The sequence below is a fragment of the Chiloscyllium punctatum genome, chromosome 6 (assembly GCF_047496795.1).
Source record: "Chiloscyllium punctatum isolate Juve2018m chromosome 6, sChiPun1.3, whole genome shotgun sequence".
In the NCBI taxonomy this organism is placed as follows: domain Eukaryota; kingdom Metazoa; phylum Chordata; class Chondrichthyes; order Orectolobiformes; family Hemiscylliidae; genus Chiloscyllium; species Chiloscyllium punctatum.
This window is the reverse complement of record NC_092744.1, coordinates 71644158-71666893: the sequence shown is the minus strand read 5'-3', so window position 1 is coordinate 71666893 and position 22736 is coordinate 71644158. Positions and strand designations below refer to the sequence as shown.

Sequence of the window (22736 nt, the reverse complement as noted above, 5' to 3'; positions counted from 1 at the left end):
TGTATTTGTTGAAGACATTTTATATTATCTATGTATTCTACCTGGACCTCCAGTCTTTCTAGTTTTACATTGTTGAAAAAATACCCTTTTCTAACCCTTTTGCATGTTCACAATGTGTAACCTGACATTTGCCTATATTGAAATTTATTTACCACAGTTTTGTCGATTCAATTAATTTATTAATATATTTTCACAATTTTATGCCCCCATTTTAACTGTTTAAAATGCCAACTATCTTTGTGTAATTGGCAAATGTGTGTTTTTCTATCCTGTTATCTAAGTTGTTAGTAAATGCAGTGACGAGTTGCCACTTCAGCACAGGTCCCTGTGAGGTATCATAAGTCACATCCAGCTAATGAGTATTTTTTTATTTATGCCTATTGTTTCTCCTGCTGCTCAGTAAAATTCCTCATCAATCATTTTCTTTATTTCATGGGCTTAAGCTTCAACTAATAGTATCTTTATCAAATATGTTCTGGAATTTTGTTAGAAACAGCATTGATTGCCATTCCCTGTCTCGATTACTTAAGACACTTTTTTTAAAAAAAAGAATCAGATTCACGAGACTTGACCTACCTTTTAGATATATGTATCTGGTCGCAGATCAGCTGAAAATATTCAGTGTTCATCCATTGTACACTTAATTATCGATGCCTGTGATTTCCTGACAATGGATTTTAGGTGAACCTGCCAATGGTTCCTTGTTTTCCCACTCTTACGCTTGATACTGAAGTGAAACACAGTTTTTAAAGTTTATGGTTTCTGAATCGAGAAAACTCTGAGGATTATAGTTGGGATATCAGCCATGTTTTCATCCAGTTCTTCAGAAGTCCTGAAATAAAAACCTACTTCCTCTGGGTTTGTCACACTTTAGTGCCATTATTTTGTTTCGCAATGTTATTTTGATTGCAGTAATTTTGGTGAATGCTTGTTCCTAATTCAGTGCTACTTTTCTTGGAATTTTTGGCACACTGACCTCTTTATCATAATTAGTAATTATTCGCTATGTCTGCTAAGAACATTTCCTTCATTGACAATGTCACTGGTATTGTGTTTTTTAAATGCTGTTGCTCCTGTCCACCCTCTGTTTCCTACGATTTTGGAAATATTTTTCGTGTTGAGTTTGCTTTCCCTTGTAATTTTCAGTTTCCTTTTTGTAGCTGTTACTTATTTTGTCAACTTCTGCCATACTTTGTATCCTTCCCCTTCACAAGGATCTGTGCTTTTTTTTTACTTTTGTGTGTTTTTTTCACTTTTTATGTTGTCTCTTTAATCATTCAAGATTTCCTTTTGGCAGTAGAGCTCTTGACCCTTCAGCATATAAACTGTTACTGTATCATGTTAAATTCTTTTCTGAACATCCACTACGGTTCTTCTGTCATTGTACCCATCATCAAATTCCCTTAGCCCCAGAAATAAGTACATAATATGTCAGAGAAATTCTGAATGTGCTGGTAACGTGTGGAGACAGAAACAAAGTTAACATTTTGTGTCATATCGGACGTGAAGATGAACTGTCTTGCTCTTTCCATAGAAATGCTGCCAGACATGCTGAGTTTCTCCAGCATTTTGTTTGCTTTGGATTTCCAACATCAGTATTTTGCTTTTAGCCCTCACCCCTACCCTTTTTTTAATATTGTCTTACAGGCTCTGAACTAAATGCCACTGTGATAAATGAAAATGATCCTGTTGATGAAGTCCAAGGTTTCCTCTTCGGAAAGCTGAAGTAAGAATCTGCTTAAAGAAATTGGGTTGCTATGAAATTTGCTTCAAACCATTTGCCCATATTCTAACAAGTAGTTTGATGATCTTCAAAGGAATAAGGCACATTTATGTGTAAATGTCAGTTAAGGAATTTTATTTTAGTGGCACTTGTTACCTTAAGATTGATTTTACTTTAATGTGGTTCACCTGCACAGATTGCCTGCACAAAGCTTGCTGGTAGTCTAAATATTAAGCTACAAAATCAAACTGTTTCAAGTGAAATAGAGATTATAGGTATCTCCCTATAGAGAAAATGATGCACAAAATATACTGATAATTAGTTCCTCTACAAATGTGAGCAGAATCAATATCTGGTTATGATCAAATTGAAAATTATATAGCTAAGTAGCGATCAATGTTAGCCTGCAATTTCACCCCATTTCAACCTTGGGAATACCAATTATGGCACACACTGAATCCAGTCGAATAATACAGACGGAAAGATGAGGTTAATATATTTACTGTATTAAGAGTTGAAAATAATATTTTTGACAACTTTGGAACTTTTTTGTGCTTACCTTTAACCTCTTGTCAGTTGAGGTTGATGTAAATTATTTTTACATTTTGGGAAGTGGAAGTTCCCAAGCGTTAACGCATAATTATTACTATATATTAAAATTGTATAGAAGTATTGATCCCTTTTTAAAGGTTACACTCAAAGGTATTGTGTTTATGAACAGTAGTATAAAGAAGAACTTCAATAATTATTGGATTCAGTACCAAGGGCTACCTTTCTGATTCAGTATGTGGATGTACCTACTAGGGACGCAAAAAACTTGACCTACTCTTGGGAAATAAGGCAGGGCAGGTGACTGAGGTGTCAGTGGGGGAGCACTTTGGGGCCAGCGACCATAATTCAATTAGTTTTAAAATAGTGATGGAAAAGGATAGACCAGATCTAAAAGTTGAAGTTCTAAACTGGAGGAAGGCCAATTTTGACAGTATCAGGCAAGACCTTTCAAAAGCTGATTGGGCACAGATGTTTGCAGGTAAAGGTACGGCTGGAAAGTGGAAAGCTTTCAGAAATGAGATAACAAGAGTCCAGAGAAAGTGTATTCCTGTTAGGGTGAAAGGAAAGGTTGGTAGGTATAGGGAATGCTGGATGACGAAAGAAATTGAGGGTTTGGTTAAGAACAAAAAGGAAGCATATGTCAGGTAAAATCAGGATAGATCGAGTGAATCCTAAGAAGAGTATAAAGGCAGTAGGAGTATACTTAAGAGAGAAATCAGGAGGGCAAAAAGGGGACATGAGATAGCTTTGGCAAATAGAGTTAAGGAGAATCCAAAGGGTTTTTACAAATACATTAAGGACAAAAGGGTAACGAGGGAGAGAATAGGGCCCCTTAAAAATCAGCAAAGCGGCCTTTGTGTGGAGCCGCAGAAGATGGGGGAGATACTAAACGAGTATTTTGCATCAGTATTTACTGTGGAAAAGGACATGGAGGATATAGAATGTAGGGAAATAGATGGTGACATCTTGAAAAATGTTCATATTACAGAGGAGTAAGTGCTGGATGTCTTGAAACGGGTAAAGGTGGATAAATTCCCAGGACCTGATCAGGTGTACCCTAGACCTCTGTGGGAAGCTAGGGAAGTGATTGGTGGGCCTCTGACTGAGATATTTGTATCATCGATAGTCACAGGTGAGCTGCCAGAAGACTGGAGGTTGGCTAACGTGGTGCCACTGTTTAAGAAAGATGGTAAGGACAAGCCAGGGAACTATAGACCAGTGAGCCTGACGTCGGTGGTAGGCAAGTTGTTGGAGGGAATCTTGAGGGACTAGATGTACAAGTATTTAAAAAGGCAAGGACTGATTAGGGATAGTCAACATGGCTTTGAACTTGGGAAATCATACCTCACAAATTTTATTAAGTCTTTTGAAGAAGTTACAAAGAAGATTGATGAGGGCAGAGTGGTAGATGTGATCTATATGAACTTCAGTAAGGCGTTCAACAAGGCTCCCCATGGGAGACTGATGAGCAAGGTTAGATCTCACGGAATACAAGAACTAGCCATTTGGATACAAAACTGGCTGAAAGGTAGAAGACAGAGGGTGGTGGTGGAGGGTTGTTTTTCAGACTGCAGACCTGTCACCAGTGGAATGCCACAAGGATCGCTGCTGGGGCCACTACTTTTTGTCATTTACACAAATAATTTGGATGGAAGCATAAGAGGTACAGTTAGTAAGTTTGCTGATGACACCAAAATTGGAGGTGTAGTCGACAGTGAAGAAGGTTACCTCAGATTACAATGGTTTCTTGATCAGAGGGGCCAATGGGCTGAGAAGTGGCAGGTGGAGTTTAATTTAGATAAATGTGATATGCTGTATTTTGGGAAAGCAAATCTTAGTAGGATTTATTCATTTAATGGTAAGGCCCTCAGGAGTGCAGGTTCATAGCTCTTTGAAAGTGGTGTCGCAGGTAGATAGGGTAATGAAGAAGGCGTTTGGTATGCTTTTATTGGTCAGAGTATTGAGTACAGGAGTTGGGTAATCCTGTTGCGGCTGTACAGGGCATTGGTTAGGCCACTGTAGGAATATTGCATGCAGTTCTGGTCTCCTTCCTATTGGAAAGATGTAGTGAAACTTGAAAGGGTTCAGAAAAGATTTACAAGGATGTTGCCAGGGTTGGAGTATTTGATCTGTTGGGAGAGGTTGAATAGCCTGGGGCTGTTTGCCCTGGAGCATCAGGGGCTGTTTTCCCTGGAGCATCAGAGGCTGAGGGGTGACCTCATAGAGGTTTACAAATCCTGAGGGGTATGGATCGGATAAATAGACAAAGTCTTTTCCTTGGGGTTTGGGTGTCCATAACTAGAGGACATAGGTTTAGGGTAAGTGGGGAAAGATATAAAAGAGACCTAAGAGGCAACGTTTTCACAGAGGATGGTACGTGTATGGAGTGAGCTGCCAGAGGAAGTGGTGGAGGCTGGTACAATTGCAACATTTAAAAGGCATCTGAATGGTAATAGGAATAGGAAGGGTTTGGAGGGATATGGGCTGGGTGCTGGCAGGTGGGACTAGATTGAGTTGGGATATCTGGTCGGCATGGACAAGTTGGACTGAGGGGTCTGTTTCCGTGCTGTACATTTATGACTCTATGACCTGAAGTACAGTGAAGTTTTGCAACTTTGTGCCACTGTCTTATTGGTAAATTTCTTTTGTACTAATTGCAGTTTTGCTTCTTTCTTGATAGACAGCTGTATCCTGAGATCAAGGAGCAACTCCAGGAACTGAGGAAGCACCTGATTGAAAGTACAAATGAGATGGCACCTCTCAAAGTCTGGCAGCTGCAAGGTGAGCTGAGAGCAATGTTGTCAGATTTTGAGCTGTCATAAAATTGTCAGTGTCTCCTGGAAACAACTTGTTCATTTAATTATGAAGCTTGTACACATTTTTAGATTGTGTGATGCAAACACCAGTTTATTTTCAAAGAACATGTTGATGTAGGCAATTGAAAACACAAAATCAGGTCCTCATTGTTATATGATGCTCACCACAGCGCATCATTGTGTAAGATCCATCTGATTAAAATATTAAAATATGAAAGATAGCAACTAAATTAGTCTGGAGCAGTGTCTTTTAGAGCAGTAAGACTGCTATTTTTTGTAGATTTTTAAGGTGCAAAGATGGCCTTTAGACAAGTTTCTGATATCGACACTGGTTCTAATGTAATGAGCGGTATGTCGGGTTCCAAGCAATCGATTGTGATAGGGGACTCTCTAGTCAGAGGCATAGAAAACGTTTCTGAGGCCAGCAGCGAAAAATCAGAATGGTGTGTTGCCTCCTTGGTGCCAGGATCAAAGATATCTCAAGAGAGGGTGCAGAATATTCTCATAGGAGAGTGGGACCAGCAGGAGATCATTTTACGCATTGGAACTAATGACATTGGAAGGGAAAAGGTTGAGATTCTGAAGGGAGAATATAGAAAGTTAGGCAGGAATTTAAAAAGGAGATCCTCGAGGGTTGTAATATCTGGATTACTTACAGCACTATGGGCTAGTGAGGGTAGGAATAAAAGGATAGAGCAGATGAATGCGTGGCTGGGGAGGCTGGTGCAGGGGGGAAGGGTTTACATTTCTGGATCATTGGAATCTCTTCTGAGTTAGTGACCTGTGTAAGAAGGACAGATAGCACGAGAATTGGAAGGGGACTAATATATACTGGCAGGAAGATTTGCAAGAGCTGCTTGGGAGGATTTAAATGAATAATGCAGGAGGGTGGGACTCAGAGACATGACCTCTCAACTGCAATATTCAATGCTCTGACCAATAAAGGAAAAAATACCAAACTTCTTCACTATCCTATCTACCTGCTCTTTGTTCAGCAACACTCCCTAGGACCTTACCATTAAGTGTATAAGTCCTACTCTAATTTGCTGTTCAAAAATGTAGCACCTCCACAGTTATCTAAATTTAAACTCCATCTTCCACTCCCCAGCCCATTGGCACATCTAATCAAGATTCTGTTGTACACTGAGGTAACCTGCTTCGTTGTCCTCTACATCTCCAATTTTGGTGTCATCTGCAAACTTAACAACTATACCTCCTATGTTCACATCCATATCATTTATATAAATGACGAAAAGTAGTGAGCCCAACACCGATCCTTGTGGCACTCCACTGGTCACAGGACTCCAGTCTGAAAAGCAACCCTCCACCACCACCCTCTGTCTCTTACCTTTGAGCCAGTTCTGTCTCCAAATGGCTAGTTCTCCCTGTATTCCATGAGATCTAACCTTGCTAACCAGTCTACCATGAGTAACCTTGTCAAACGCCTTACTAAGGTGCATATAGATCACATCTACCACTCTGTCCTCATCAATCCTCTTTGTTGCTTCTTCAAAAAAACTTAATCAAGTTCATGAGACATGATTTCCCATGCACAAAACCATGCTAACTCTCTCTAATCAGTGCTTGCCTTTCCAATTGCCTGTAAATCCTGTTCCTTAGCATTCCCTCCAACACGTTGCCCACCACCGTTGTCATTCTCACTGGTCTATATTTACCTGTCTTTTCCTTACCACCTTTCTTAAATAGTGGCACCACATTAGCCAATCTCCAGTCTTCCGGCACCTCTCCCATGACTATCGATGATACAAATATCTCAGCAAGGGGCCCACCAATCACTTCCCTAGCATCGCACAGAGTTTCTAGGGTACACCAGATTAGGTCCTGGGGACTTATCCATTTTTATACATTTCAAGACATCCAGCAACACCACCTCTGTAGTATGGACATTTTTCAAGGTGTCACCATCTATTTCCCCACATTCTATATCTTCCATGTCCTTTTCTATAGTAAACACTGATGCAAAATCTTCATTTAGTATCTTTCCCATCTCCTGTGGCTCCACACAAAGGCTGCCTTGCTGATCTTTGAGGGGCCCTATTCTCTCCCTAGTTACCCTTTTACCCTTAATCATAAAATCCCTTTGCATTCTCCTTAACTCTATTTGCCAAAGTTATTGCATGTCCCCTTTTTGCCCTCCTGATTTCCCTCTTAAGTGTACTCCTACTGCACTGTCTATGCCTGACATATACTTCCTTCTTTTTCTTAACCAAAACTCTATATCTCTAGTCATCAACCATTCCCTACACCTACCAGCCTTTCCTTTCACCCTAACAGGAATATAGTATCTCTGGATTCTTTTTATCTCATTTTTGAAGTCTTCCCATTTTCCAGCCGTCCCTTTACCCACGAACATCTGCCATTAATCAACTTTTGAAAGTTCTTGTCTAATACTGTCAAAATTGCCCTTCCTCCAGTTTAGAACTTCAACTTTTATATCGGGTCTATCCTTTTTCATCACTATTTTAAAACTAATAGAATTATGGTCACTGGCCCCAAAGTTCTCCCCTACTGACACCTCAGTCACCAGCCCTGCCTTACGTCCCAAGTGTAGGTTACATTTTACACCTTCTCTAGTCGGTACATCCACATACTGAATCAGAAAATTTCCTTGTACACACTTAACAAATTCCTCTCCATCTAAACCCTTAACACTATGGCAGTCACAGTCTATGTTTTAAAATTTAAAATCCCCAGTCATAACTACCCTATTATTCTTACAGATAACTGAAATTATCTCCTTACAAATTTGTTTCTCAATTTCCTGCTGACTAGTAGGACGTCCATTATACAATCCCAATAAGGTGATCATCCCTTTCTTATTTTTCAGTTCCACCCAAATAGCTTCCCTAGATGTATTCCGAGGAAAATCCTCACTAAATGCACCAGCAATACTATCCCTTACAAAATACGCCACTCCCCCTCCTCTCTTGCCCCGCCTTTCTATCCTTCCTATAGTATTGGTATCCTGGAACATTAAGCTGCCAGTCCTGTCCATCCCTGAGCCACGTTTCTCTAATTGCTTTGATCTGCCAGTCCACGTTCCTCACCATTTCCCCCAGTTCATCTGCCTTCCCTGTTTGGCCTCTAGTTAGTAAATGCAGTCTAATTTATCAGTCCTAACTTGTTCTCTACTTTGTCCTCCCTCTCCTGACTGTGTGTTTGTTTGACTCACACTGCTTTTCCCAACTGTACCAGTCTCAGATTCATCTCTTTCTTCACTATTTCCCTGGGGTTCCGCCCCCACCTTCACCCCCCAAACATCTGTCCCCCTCCTTTCTAGTTTAAATCCTCCCGAGCAGCTCCAACAGATCTCCCTGCCAGTATGTTAGTCCCCTTCCAATTCAGGTGCAATCCCTCCACCTTGTGCAGGTCACTTCTACCCCAGAAGAGTTTCCAAGATCCAGAAATGTGAATCTTTCTCCCCTGCACCAACTCCTCAGCCACGCATTCATCTGCTCTATCCTCCAATTCCTAACCCCTCTAGCTTGTAGCACTGGAATTAATCCAGATATTACTAACATCAAGGATGTCCTTTTAAAATTCCTGCCTAACTTTCTATATTCTCCCTTCAGAATCTCATCCTTTCCCTTCCAATGTCGTTAGGTCCAATGTGTACAATGATCTCCTGCTGGTCTCCCCTTTGAGAATATTCTATCCTCTCTGAGATATCCTTCATCCTGGCGTCAGCAAGGCAATACACCATTCTGATTTTTCGCTGCTGACCGCAGAAGCATCTGTCTGTGCCTCTGACTGGAGAGTCCCCTATCACAATCGATCACTTGGAACCTGACCTACCCCTCATTACATTAGAGTCAGTATTGATACCAGAATCTTGGCTGTTTGCGATATGTTCTCCTCAGAGTCTATCTCCCCCTCCATTTTCTAAAACAAGATAATTGTTTGAGATGAGAATAACCACAGGAGACTCCTTCACTACCTACCTCCCCTCCTATCTTTCCTGGAGTTAACCCGTCTACCTGAATGTGTCTGCGGCTTTTCTTCCTTCCTGTAACTGCCATCCATCACACCCCTTAGTTCTTGTAAATTTCTCATTGCCTCTAACAGCCGCTCCAACCAATCCATGCAATATGATGGGATTCGCAACCAAAGACACTTCCTGCAGACATAATCATCAGTAACATGGAAATTCCCCTTAAACTCCCATATCTGACAGGAAGAGCATATCATTCTACTAAAGGCCATCCTTGCTCCTTCACAATCTACAGACCCAGAAAATAGGACCCTTTTTCTTTGCTCTAAAAAGTGTTCTAGGCTAACTTATTACCTACGGTTTATGTTTTAAAAATTTAATGAAGAAACAGATCTCAATAAAATATAAAATCAAGAAAGAACCATCTGTACTCACTACTGTAGACTTGCAGCAAGGTTCTACTTTTAAAAACAATGCAATTATTTGTTCCTGTGCTGAGCTCTCCCACACGGGTTCCTCCAACGTCAGCATTGAATTTCGCTGCTTGTTAATTTTTCCGAGACACACACTCATGTCCAGAGATACATGAACTCAAATAGCAATGGCAGTAACTGCTGTGTCTCAGAAAAAAAAATTACAAGGATGTTGCCAGGATTGAAGGATTTGAGCTATACGAAGAGGCTGATTAGGCTGGGGCTTTTTTTTCTGGAGCATCAGAGGCTGAGGGATGATCTTATAGAAGTTTAAAAAATCATGAGAGGCATGGATTGGGTAAATAGACAAGGTCTTTTCCTTGGGTTGGGGGAGTCCAGAACTAGAGAGAGTAGGTTTATGGTGAGCGGAGAAAGATTTAAAAGGGACCTAAGGGCTAACTTTTTGACCGTAAAGGGTAGTGCGTGCATTGAATGAGGAAATGGTGGAGCCTGGTATAATTACAGCATTTAAAAGGTATCTGGATGGGTATATGAATAGGAACGGTTTAGAGGGATATGGGCCAAGTTCTGGCAAATGGGGCTAGATTAATTTTGGATATCTGGTTGGCATGGATGAACCAGAGTTGGACTGAAGGGTCTGTTTCTGTGTTGTACATCTCTATGACTTTATGATGGAACAGAAAATCTGTTTCCTGGTAGGGATCTACAGTGTTATTGTCCTAGTTAAATGACCTGATGGTCTTAACCAGAACAGAGTCTTATTAAAATATGATAGCAACTGGGTATAAATTACATTTGTATGATACGCGTTACTAAGAAGACTGAGGGAGACCTTGATGTTCGATCTTACTACTTGAAGGTCCAAAGCTGTTTACTGAATGCTGCTTAATGCACTCCTCTTTAAGAACCTTACACCATTATACAAAATTGATGTTTTGATGACCCCAATCACTATTGTGATTAATACTATTGGAAGGATAAAGTTAGAAGTCACACGACACCAGGTTATAGTCCAACAGATTTATTTGGAAGCACCATCTTTCGAAGCACGGCTCCTTCATCAGGTCTATAATCTGGTTTTGTGTGATTTTTAACTTTGTTCACCCCAGTCCAACTCTGGCACCTCCAAGTCATTACGAAGATATTCATTTTGTCACACGCTTGTCATTCTTGCTGCACGTTCTCATTCCCCACCCCATTGAAATAATTCACATTGGCTTGCAATTCCTTTAAAGCTCCCTTTTTTAGTTTTTGAGAATGACAAATGGGTTACATAGAACCCCTACAGTGTGGAAACAAGTCATTTGGCCCAACAAGTCCATATTGACACTCCAAAGAGTGACCCACGCAAACCCATTACCTTACCCTATAATTGCCCTTGACTAATGCACCTAACCTACACATTCCTGAACACTATGGCCAGTTTTAAGCATGGCCAATTCACCCAACCTGCACATCTTTGGATTGTGGGAGAAAACCGGAGCACCCAGAGGAAAGCCATGCAGACACTGGGATTATGTGCAAACTCCACACAGGCAGGTTGGAATTGAACCTGGGTGCCTGGCACTGTGAAGCAGCAGTGCTAACCACTGAGTCACCATCTGCTTAGTTGCTCTGATGGAACTGACGTTGTTGACCATTTGCCTTCTACAAGTACTAGGTGATGACCTCAGTTTGACAAACATGGAATGTTAAACTATGAGAGATGAGAGCAGATGACAACAGTGGGGTTTGTTTTTACAGACCTATACTTAGATTGACTGACTTCACTGACTGTTGAATTTATTTTGATCACCTGAAGATTATAGTATTATGCGTCCTCATACAATGCAATTCACTCCTGGGATTAAAAAAGTGCATTCCAAGTCTATTGAATGACCAGGAACATAGGCAACTGGATCAAATCATTTCAGATTTAAATCTGCTTCAGTCTGTTTCTGAACTAAGCAGATGTCTTTTTAAAGTTCATTTTCACCAAGTACTTGATGAATGGAACAAAAATTAAGGATACTTCTGACTGAAATGTGTTGGGTATTGTGCCCAGCAAGAATTTTCATAACAGTAAAGCATTTTAATGGAAAAATGGAGGCCATGCAAGTTACTAAAGAAATCCTTCAGCTATGTGCTCCTCAGAAAATTCATGTTTTCTTTAAAAGAAGAATTCCTGCAGCATATCTTGTAAGTGGCCTGCTTTTACCATCTCCATATGCTTCTTCCGTTTGCTTGTGGACAGGCATGAAGCTGAATTTTACAATGATGGAACAATTTTAAACTGATGTTGAGGCAAGGAAAATGGAAATGAGGGCACTGTTACTAGCTTCAAACGATTAACTGATTATATGACTGCAGAGAGGCCAGTATCCCGTCATAAAGTCACCCTTTATTTACTAGTGCAAAGTACACTGGTTATGGCCAGCCAGCTCACAGTCAGTCCCCTAAACAGAAGAGATTTTAAAGCTCCTGGTTTTATATATAATTTTTTTTTGAGGAGATTCTAATCTCCTGGTTATATTGGTCGGCCTAGGCTTTCCTGATTTGCCCAGGTTAATAACCCCAATCAAGAACCTTGCGGTCAACAAGGTCCATCTCATCCCAATCACTATAATTGAGAAGAACATTTCAAAGAAGATAGTAAACAGATTTAGCTTAAAGCCAGTATATTTTACAAATTTGTTTACTGGATGACTCAGAATTATCTGCCAAAAGGGAGGAAGTGCAATAGTTTGTGCAAGCAGAATATTCCCTTTTCATTTGAGATTGGCTTTGGTTTACCCAAGCAATCAATTTATTTCAAGAATGACTTGCATTTATCAACACCTTTTTCATGATCTCAGGAGCAGCCACATACATACTATGGTTAGAAGTGCAGGTCAGAGGCTAGGAATTCTGTGGAGATTAGCCCCTGTCTTCTCAGTGCCTGTCCATCATCTTCAAGGCACAAATTGGGGATATACTGGAGTACTCTCCAGTTGTCTGCATTTTGCAATTCAAACAATCAAGCAGCTCAGCACCACCCAGGGAAAAAAAACAACTCGCATGATTGGCAGTCCATACACCACCTTCAATGTTCACCCCTTTCACTGTCACATTGTGCAGCAATGTGTACACCTACAAAATGGGTTAAGGCAATTCACCCAGGATCCTCTGACAACATGCCCTCTGCTGCCTAGAAAACCAAGCAACAGTTGGATGGGGGCATAATTACCTGCAAGTTTATTTTTAAGGTGCATACCATCTTAACTTGGGATTACCTCACTGTCATAATCCTCAAAGTCCCTTCCGAATCTTACAGTTACACCCAAGGACTGCAGCGGTCCAAGAAAACAACTTGCCAACACCATACTGAGACCCATTTGCCTTGGGCAGTAATGGCTGGCAAAGGTGATGAAACTCAATCTTGTGAAGAAACGTTTTAAAATGAATCAGTTGAAACGATGGAGAGCAAGGCAGGGCCCTACTCATTGAGGTGTGTGTGGGATTAAAAATTCCATTGGTTTAAAAACGTCTGTTAATTCCTCATGTAGACCAACTTTGGTTGAGAGAATAACTGGATGACTGGCTCACCAGCCACTTCCTGTCACAGAAAAGAGATTTGCTAATGCCCTTCCCCTATAGGTCCGATTTATTGGTTTGCATAATCTAGTCTCATTAATTTGAAACAAGAAGCCCCAAGAGGTGTGACTGCAGAACATAGCAGAACTGATATCTACTGTTTTCATTCAAAAAGAAAATGTAGATTTGAAACAAATTCCTTGAACTCTAAGTCATGTGTGAAAAAGTGCTTTTGATATCAGTCCTAAATTAATTGTTTACCAGTTTGGACCTTTACTACCTTGTCTGACTTTCACTGTTTCATTTGCAATAATGTTGTGAATTTATCTTTTCCATTTCCTTAACTATCTTAAATAACATTCTGGCTTCTTCAATCCAGGCCGAAAATTTTAAGGTGCTATGCAGCTTCTAGCCATTAATTCCTTGAATAGTAATGGAGTTTTTATGTCTGTTTATTTTGACAGATCTAAGCTTCCAAGCTGCTGCTCGAATCTTGGCTGCACCTACAGATGATGCTTTGATGGTTATGCGTGATTTGAGCCAGAATTTTCCCACTAAGGCCAGGTATTATGATAGATCATTGTTTATTGATGTAATCCGCATTTATCTAATATTGATAAAATTATATTTACCCTTAATTATTTTGCTCTAAATTAGTGGTGGGACCAGTGGTGCTCACTATTTATGTGCATATTGAGTTGCAACTTCCACTGAATGCACATGCACAGTGAAGCTCAGAAATGTGGAAATTGATGTTTGAGATATTTCCTGTGAAAATAGAATTTTGTGCCCTTCTCCTTGGAAAGAGTTCAGAGGCAGCCAGATGTTACAGTGGGCTGTGAGAAAGGCCTGCCTTTGTTCACTGGCACTTTAAGAAAAGAAAGCCCACATACCAAACCATACCCCTCTTCCTTGCCCTCATGCCAATATGTCTCCCCACTCTCATCACCCTTTGTATCCTTTGCGCCAACTTGTTAAATCATAACGAGCCGTTCCTCTGGTCACCACCACCTTTTGCTCTTATAGTGTCTGTACCAAATCACTTGGTACTCCACATGGTAAGTCCTCAGAAGTTAAGTTGAATTTAAAGAAAGTTTGTAACTGTACATTGCTTTTAAAGAAAGAGATGTTCATTTATAACAAATGCAGTTCCTACATTTAACTCCTTTTAATCACTTATAAACCCTAACATATCTGTTCATCATCCCATTTCAAAGATTTCGTAAAGATTTAGAGCTGTCAGTCAAGCTGAATTGACAAGCACCCAATTGTGATCATAATAGGTTGTGAAATCCATCATATAGCACTAATCTCTGTTTGACAACCCTTGGATATGTGTCAACAGACTGAGTGAGACAGAAAGTACTGATTTTTTTTTTAAAACTCACTTCAGATATTTTGCTCAATCAAATATTTAAAAGAACAGGAGAATTAAATGTCTTAATAGCTCCCTTGATGATTCCATTGCCACATATTTGCCTACTTGCAAAAGGGATTATCTGTTTCCCAAAGGTTTCCACGGATCTCTCCCAAAGGGTATCCTACCTTGCAAGTGATTGCTGGCAAGCTTAGACCTTCTGGTCGGTCTACACTACAGAACTTGCCAGCAAAAATGGATCTGGCTAAAGGTGTCTGGGCTAGAACATGTGCAGTTGGCAGTGTGAACTGTGGGTGTGTGAAGTGCAAGCCACTTCCTTTTCTAAACTGTGAAAATTGCATGGACTGAGTTCAAAGGGTGAGATTTCTGGATTCTGTCCTTTGGCACAATTTTAGGTTCTGACCCTAAGTATGCTTTTAATGATGTCGATAAGCTTTAATTATTACCATACCATCTTGCTGCTACTGAAAGTTAGCTTCTATTTCCCTTGTTCCAGTTTTTAGCTATTATTAGAGATTTAATTATTTATGTTAGCTCTTCTCTTAAGATTAATTTTTGTATCAGACTTTGCATTAAATTATGTATTCTAACTGATACTTCCTGATTAAAATGCTGCACCTCCATTTAATAATTCTGTTTGCTTGAGGGGATTTTGTTTCTTGTCCTGTTATTTCATGTCCAAAATCGTTGCATAGAAGTTAATTGTGTGTCCCTCAAATATTTACTTGATAATTAAAACAGCATGGAAAGTCTAAAGGATTTTTTTCACTGATCATAATTTTCAAGGTATATTTAATTTGATTGTATTCAGAGTTCATGTTGTATGAGCGCAAGAGTCATAAGAACAGGAATAGGCCATACAGCCCCTTGAGTCTGTTCCTCCATTCAGTGAGATCTGGGCTAATCTGTAGCCTAACTCTATATATCTGTCTTTTCAGTCTCATATGTGGGAGTTTATCCAATACCTTCTGAAAGTCCAGAAACCAGCATCCATAGACATTCCTCTGTCCACGACCTTAGTCACCTCCTCAAAAGATTCTCTAAGGTTTGTCAGGTATAACTTATCTGTCGTGAATCCATGCTGGCTTTCCCTGATTGACTGAAAATTTTCAAATTACCGCATACTTGACTATAGATTACGACAATTTCCCCACCATAAATGTTGGGTGAACTGGTCTGAAATTCCCTGGTTTTCCTCTTCTGCCCTTAAAAACCATCATGACATGAGACATTGGAACAGTAGCATAGAGTTTGTTTTCTCTGGAAATAGATATTCCATGATTCATTTGGTGACATTCTCATTGTTGGAGTTCACAGGAATAAATATTTCATCCTTGGTCTGGATTATTAGAGGCTATGAAAAGTTACTAAGGGCATTAAACTGAATATAGAAAAAAATACAATTCATAAAATGTTAATTGAGAATCTAATAGATCCCGTTTGTTATCTAAAAATCCATGATTAATTGAGTTTCTCAATTACAGAATTAATGTTCAATGTTTTCTGTTTTTCTAATACACAGGTCCATAACCAGAACTGTTGTGAACTCTGATATGAGGAGGGAAATAGAAGAACATCAACAAGTATGTGTGCATTTAATATTCCATCATTCTGCTCCAAATAATTGCTATTGTAGACTGAAAAACAGAGTTCTTCTGAATACGACGCTCTTTTTTGAGAATTCTGAAGTAGCTTGAATTGATGCTTTTTGTTGTTTAAATTTTATGCTTTTTCTTTTGAAACATTTTTGTAGTGCTTTCAGTGTGCCTGAAAGTGGGGTTGAGTTACCAGCTGGTCAGTAAGAATCTTTAGTATATTATAGTTGCTCTGGTTTCTCCATTCATCCATTTGTTTCTATATCCCTGCTTCCCAGACCGACACACTCAGCCCTCTGCCCATGTGGAGTAACAAGCTGGTGTGTGTGTTTTTTTTCTTTATCGTTGGACATTGGCAAATTACAGAAACAGTGGAGGGATTGAATGCATTCAGAACATGAGCAAGTGATAAAGGACTGAACAAAGTTAAATTGCTTTTTCTGTTATTATGGAATAGGAACTACAAATGCTGCTGATGTGGCCACCATTTTAATGCTTACTTAAAATTGCATTTATTTGTCACCATCCCCACTCAAGGAAGTGACTACTTAATTGTGCTTTTTGTTCCAAAGGCAACCATTCATCTTGTACAATTAATGATTGATTGTGTTTAAACATTTAACTGTCGAGGCATGACAGTTGATGAGTTGATTAATAATCAGGAGCCTGAATAATTCAAAAAAATTTCCTCCTCCCTTTCTCTCACTGAGGGCTGGTAATGCTTATCTCACCATCCAAAATCCTTCTTTGCTCAGGGTCAGCAAACAGCAGAGTGGGTAGCTCACCGGGTATGCTTCAACTTGCGTCTTGCAAAAACAAATCAGTGAATTTAGGGATTAAAATAGAAATTTTATGCTGAATGAGGAGGAATTGCATGAAACATATTTGGTAGTCATTCTTTACTTTTACTTTCAGACCTTCAAAGAAAACTTTGGCCTTCATCCAGGTGACTCTGCACTTTTCATCAATGGCCTTAGTATTGATCTTGATGTGCAAGATATCTTCAGGTACGAGAAGCCAGTCTATCACAACATATGCAAATAAATTAAAACACACATACAAATTGTAGAAATTAGGCAGCGTCAGTTTCTTATCTAAGTTCATTGTTCTGTCTTAATGTGTTTGCCAGTGTTCTGGACTTACTGCGCAATGAAGCCCGTCTCATGGAAGGTCTGCATGATCTGGGAATTCAGGGGGATGAACTGCATGAATTACTGAAGTTAAATGTACAGCCAGCAGATTCTGATTATGGTGTAGAGATTCGTAACCCAGCTATCTATGTAAGTTTGATTATCCTGTATCCTTGGCATTGTTATTTATTATTCAAACGAGGCTGTTTGCTAAAGACAGGCCATCGAGTTTGCTTGCTATTCAATGAGATCATGGCTGATCTGACAATCCTTGACTCCACTTTCCTGCCTTATTCCCATAATAAAGAACAAAGAAAATTTACAGCCCAGGAACAGGCCCTTTGGCCCTCCGATCCAAATGTACTGTCTAAACCTGTCGGTCAATTCCTAAGCATCTGTATCCCTCTGCTCCCCACCTACTCATGCATCTGTCCAGACGCATCTTAAATGAATCTACCGTGCCTGCCTCTACTACCTCTGCTAGCAACGTGTTCCAAACGCCCACCACTCTGTGTGAAGTACTTGCCGCGTGTATCCCCCTTAAACTTTCTACCTCTCACCTTGAAAGCATGATCTCTCAATATTGAATCCTTCACCCTGGGAAAAAGCTTGTCTATACCCTTCATGATTTTGTAAACCTCAATCAGGTACCCCCTCAATCTCCTTTTTTCAAGTGAAAATAAACCTAACCTACTCAACCTCTCTTCATAGCTAACACCTTCCATTCCAGGCAACATCCTCATAAGCCTTCTCTACACCCTTTCCAATGCATCCACATCCTTTTGGTAATGTGGCAACCAGAACTATACACAGTATTCTAAATGCAGCTGAACACATGTCTTGTACAATTTTAACATGACTTGCCAGCTCTTACACTCAATACGCCGTCCAATGAAGGCAAGCATACTATATGCCTTCTTGACCACTCTATCCACCTGTGCAGCAACCTTCAGGGTACAATGGACCTGCACTCCCAGATCTCTCTGCCCATCAACTTTTCCTAAGGCTCTTCCATTCATTGTATAATTCGCTCTAGAATTAGACTTGCTAAATGCATCACCTCACATTTGTCTGGATTGAAAGCCATCTGCCACTTTTTGCCCAACTGTCCAGTCTACCTATGTCCTCCTGTATTCTCTGACAGCCCCTTATGCTTTCTGCTACTCCACCAATCTTTGTGTCATCTGCAAACTTGCTGATCATACCAACAATGCCCTCTTCCAGATCATTTATGTGTATTATGAACAACAGTGGCCCCAACACTGACCCCTGTGGAACACCACTGGTCACCTTTCTCCATTTCGAGAAACTCCCTTCAGCTACTACTCTCTGTCTCCTGTTGCTCAACCAGTTCTTTATCCACCTAGCTAGAACACCCTACACACCATGTGACTTCACTTTCTCCATTAGTCTACAATGGGGAACCTTTGATACCATTATGATTAAACATCTGTCAGCCTCCACCTTGTAAATACTTAACCCACAGTCCTCTGTGATAAAGTATTCCATGGGATGACCACTAAAACAACTGCACAGAGGTCAGTATCCCATCACTAAGTCACCCTTTCTTTACTTGTGCATTGTACAAGCTAGCTCAGAGTCAATCCCCTGAAATAGCAAACACTCCCGATTTTTTTTGTTTTGTTCTATTTCCACTGAAACAAAAGCCACCAGCCCATTTGCCTTCCCTTTTACCCTCGGAACGTGAATGTCAGCTTTATGTGAGACGTGCATGAGGACCACCAAATCCCTCTGTGCTGCAGGCTTCTACAATCTTTCTCCAATTAAACAGTATTCAGCTTTTCTACTCTTTCTGACCAAGTACATAAACTCATATTTTCTTACATCATACTCTGTCTGCAAATTTTTGCCCGCTGAATTTATCTGTCTATGTCCCCCTGTAGCCTCTCTGTATCATCCTCACTGTTTGTCTTCCCTCCTATTTTTGTGTCATCTGTTAACTTGGCAATATTACATTTACTTCCTTCATCCAAGTCATCAATATGTATTATTTCTCTGTTTACTGAATTCTTCAGTTACAATGCTGCCTAGATTGTCATCTACTCCACCAAATTTAGTTACATATTCTTAAAGACAGGATGTTGCTGTTAGGGCTTCTCGTGTGAAGGTATTAAATGGAACTTTGCTCGCTGAAACACTTTTATTCACAATTTCAACAATGCCGTCTTGACATCAAATCTTGAACTTTGAGTACTAACTCGTTCCAACAGCACAAGAACCATTTTAAGTGAAGTAAAGCCAATGTTGTGTTCCAGCATGCATCAGCTTTACCTGCGTTTATTACAGCAAACGTTTTATTAACCGACATCTATGGGACCAGTGGTGTACTAGTTGATCAACCAGATCAATCTCTTGATCAAGAGTTCTAATGCAGGGAGTATACACATCACTATTATACTTTATTTACAGCATAAATCACTAAAATGATAATGCAACATTGCCCAAATAAAACTTACTAGCAGAGAGCCTTCTTCCTTACACCCTCAACTGGCTATTTGGACATCACCATGGTTGTGGTATTAGTGTAAACTTGGCAGTATTTTAGGCATATAATTTTTGCTGGTTTATCGAGCATGCCAGTTCAAATGGTACCAGTTAAAACAAAGCTTGCTGCACTTAAATTCGAACACCTGGGCACAGTATCAGCATGGTATTGAAGTATCAGCGTGTCAGTTAAAAACCAAAACAATTTCAACATTACCCCCTGTTTTTAATGAATATACTTAAAATGCTGCTAACTCAATTGTGTATGGAATTATAGATGTAGATTATAATTACTATTTCTTTTAAAACAGTGGATCAATAATCTGGAGATAGATAGCAAATACAACAGCTGGCCTTCTAATGTGCAGGAACTTCTGAGACCCACGTTTCTTGGAGTTATCCGGCAGATTCGGAAAAACTTCCACAACTTTGTGAGTAAAATGAAAATGGTTTAGTTACAAAATGGACACAGGTATTAATTTTATATGCTACAGTAATGTTACTTATGTGAGTAGGAAGATGAAAATTTGTTTCCTAAAAACAATTTTGAAAGCATGTGAATTAATCAGCAGGAAAGCTGAGCTCTTCAATCTGGACTGTTTAATGAAGTTTCTGCTGATAAATAACTGGTGCTGCGATGGTTTTTTTTCCATTGTTGGTCTTGCTGGGCATGATTTGCTGAAGGATAAAAATTGCTTTAACCTCGTACAAAGTTAAAGCTTAACAACACAGTACACCTTCTACTTTTATTCATTGTTTTCCGCCATCTCATTCCAAACGTCCTTTTGTTTTCTGCAAGGGAGAAGTTGTATCAAGTTAGACTGTATCTGCGGTCCATGTTCATGTCCATAGCAGATTTCAGTGGGCTTGTATGTTCTTCCTTTGTGACATTTTGCAATCATTAGAACTGAGAGATTAATCAGCCCTGACTGTTGGGGAGGCCTGTAGTTAGGTGCTAATAGTAAAACAAAGATGTCACACATTGCCTTTCTAATGTGTTCATGCTCCAGTTTCCATGGCACTCATTTTTAAAGCAACTTGTCTTGACAGACGTAATACAAAGTAAAGATTCCAATCCAAGTTCTTTCAGAAAAAAATATTTAAATGGATCCAAATGCCTGCAGTGGTATACCTAACAAGATTCCTACTATACAAAATACAGTAGTGTCCAGTATAATGTGTTAGTATTCAAAGAACTTTGGTTTTGTAACATTATTAGATTCTTTTCAATTATGATGCTGAGATCCCATTTGTTCCTCTGAATTACTGGCACTTTCAAGAGGCAAGTCCCTGACATTTGTACTTCTGAACAACAATATGTGCTGAAGCTAATTTTGTTTAATTTTAGGTGCTTATTGTTGATCCAACTGATGAAAGCACACCTGAGTTGCTGAAAACGGCAGAAATGTTTTATATGAATGACATCCCCCTCAGGTATCTTTTCCATTGATTCATTCATTAATATTCATGTATATTTCTGATATTTTAAAGATGTTGTTCATGCTGAATAAAACTGTTTTGTTTTCAACTTAAGATTTACCATCTTCTCTGCCACCTCTGAATTTGTATTTACTTTTGAGCAAATATTGTTTATTATTTAAATCCACAGCAAGGCCTAAACCAATAGCAATAACAAAAGTAATGCCCACTTTCACGAATGGATACATTTTCACAACCAAGCTCAAATAAGTTCTTTGCTTTTTCAGTAGCCTCTTCAAGTGAGGCAACAACTTATTCACAGAACCAAATCACTAAGTACGAAAATAATGTCAAAGCCAAGTAAAAGTCATTCATGAAATAAATCAATTTCCTCCCCATATCTACAAAGCAGGACTTGTAAGTCTAATGAAGGAGCAAGGTGACCGTAAAAACTTTTGAAGATGATAGTACTGTTTCAGAGTCCATGTTTTCATAATATATCTGAATAAGTTGGTTTTAAAAAAAATGAAATGAGAGAAAAGTCATTTGGACTCAAAACATCAACTCTGTTTAAAAGGATGTTAAAATTCATGGACATTAGTGTAGAATCTCTTAACTGGCATCAAGGTATGCTAGTTTCACTGGAATGTGCCTTATCGCTTGTATGATTGAAGACCTGGACTGTATGGAAAAACACAATGAATTAATGAATTATGAAAAAGTAAATGTGACTTTTACACATTTTTCTTTAAAATAAATTCAATATGTATTTATCAGTACAATTGCACTTTCCTTGGAAGTACAGCAAGAAGGACGCCGCTTAAACCATTGTGCTTCTGCTAAATCATAGGTAATCGAGGAGAACCAATTAAGTTTCTCCAGTTTGTTCACACATCTGAAGTCCCCCATTCTTGGTCCTATTTCAACCAGTCTCTTCTACAATCATTTCTAAGACACTGACAGCTAAAGTGTGGTTATCAGATTTGATCACTGTCCTACTTGAGGGCTAATAGATATTTAATATATTCACTATCTTCTTACAAAGTACTAGTGTCCCTGCCTGTGGACCAGGAGTCCCACTTGCCATGGAGATAAATCAACCTATTCAGACATGTTATGATATAAAAGAAAATTAAATGGAAGACAAGTTTTTTTTACTCAAAACATCAACTCTATTTCTCTTTCCACAGATGCTGTCAGACCTGCCAGGTTTCTCAGCACTTTTTAGTTAGTGCAGGTTCCTTGCTGGTGTAATTTATTCCTCCAGTACCAAACCAAAAGTCCCATTTGCTTTTTTAGCACCCTTCTCAACATGTCTTCCACCATTTTAGCATTTGTTTACATACCAGGCCTTGCCATTCCTGCACCTCTTTTAATACTTCAATATTTATTCCGTATTGCCTTTTCTCATGCTTCATAGCAAAATGTATCACTTCTTGTTTAGTTACAATAACTTTCATCTGCCACCTATTTGCTCATTTTTGTCAATCTGTCTACTTTTTCTCAAGTCAGAGGCACAATGGTCTCAATACTGATGTATGGGGAGCACCACTGTGTGTCTCCCCTTCTAGTCTGGAAAGGCTGTGGTTCATCACTACTTTCACCTTTCTGCCCATTAATCAGTACTGCACTCATGCTGCCTCTGTCTCTTTATTCCCATGGGTCTTAATTTTGAATAAC

The 22736-nt window shown here is 39.4% G+C and overlaps 1 protein-coding gene across 3 annotated transcripts in view; it reads left to right on the top strand.

Moving 5' to 3' along the window:
* The window catches only part of uggt1 (UDP-glucose glycoprotein glucosyltransferase 1), a 138735-nt gene that overhangs the window by 32915 nt on the left and 83084 nt on the right, over positions 1 to 22736 (top strand). For all 3 annotated transcript variants that reach the window (XM_072572900.1, XM_072572901.1, XM_072572899.1), the window contains exons 8-15: positions 1648 to 1726; positions 4956 to 5056; positions 13494 to 13593; positions 15930 to 15990; positions 16918 to 17009; positions 17132 to 17282; positions 19949 to 20068; positions 20986 to 21071. In XM_072572900.1, the coding sequence (XP_072429001.1) occupies positions 1648 to 1726; positions 4956 to 5056; positions 13494 to 13593; positions 15930 to 15990; positions 16918 to 17009; positions 17132 to 17282; positions 19949 to 20068; positions 20986 to 21071 (790 nt within the window). The remainder of the gene's footprint in view (positions 1 to 1647; positions 1727 to 4955; positions 5057 to 13493; positions 13594 to 15929; positions 15991 to 16917; positions 17010 to 17131; positions 17283 to 19948; positions 20069 to 20985; positions 21072 to 22736) is intronic.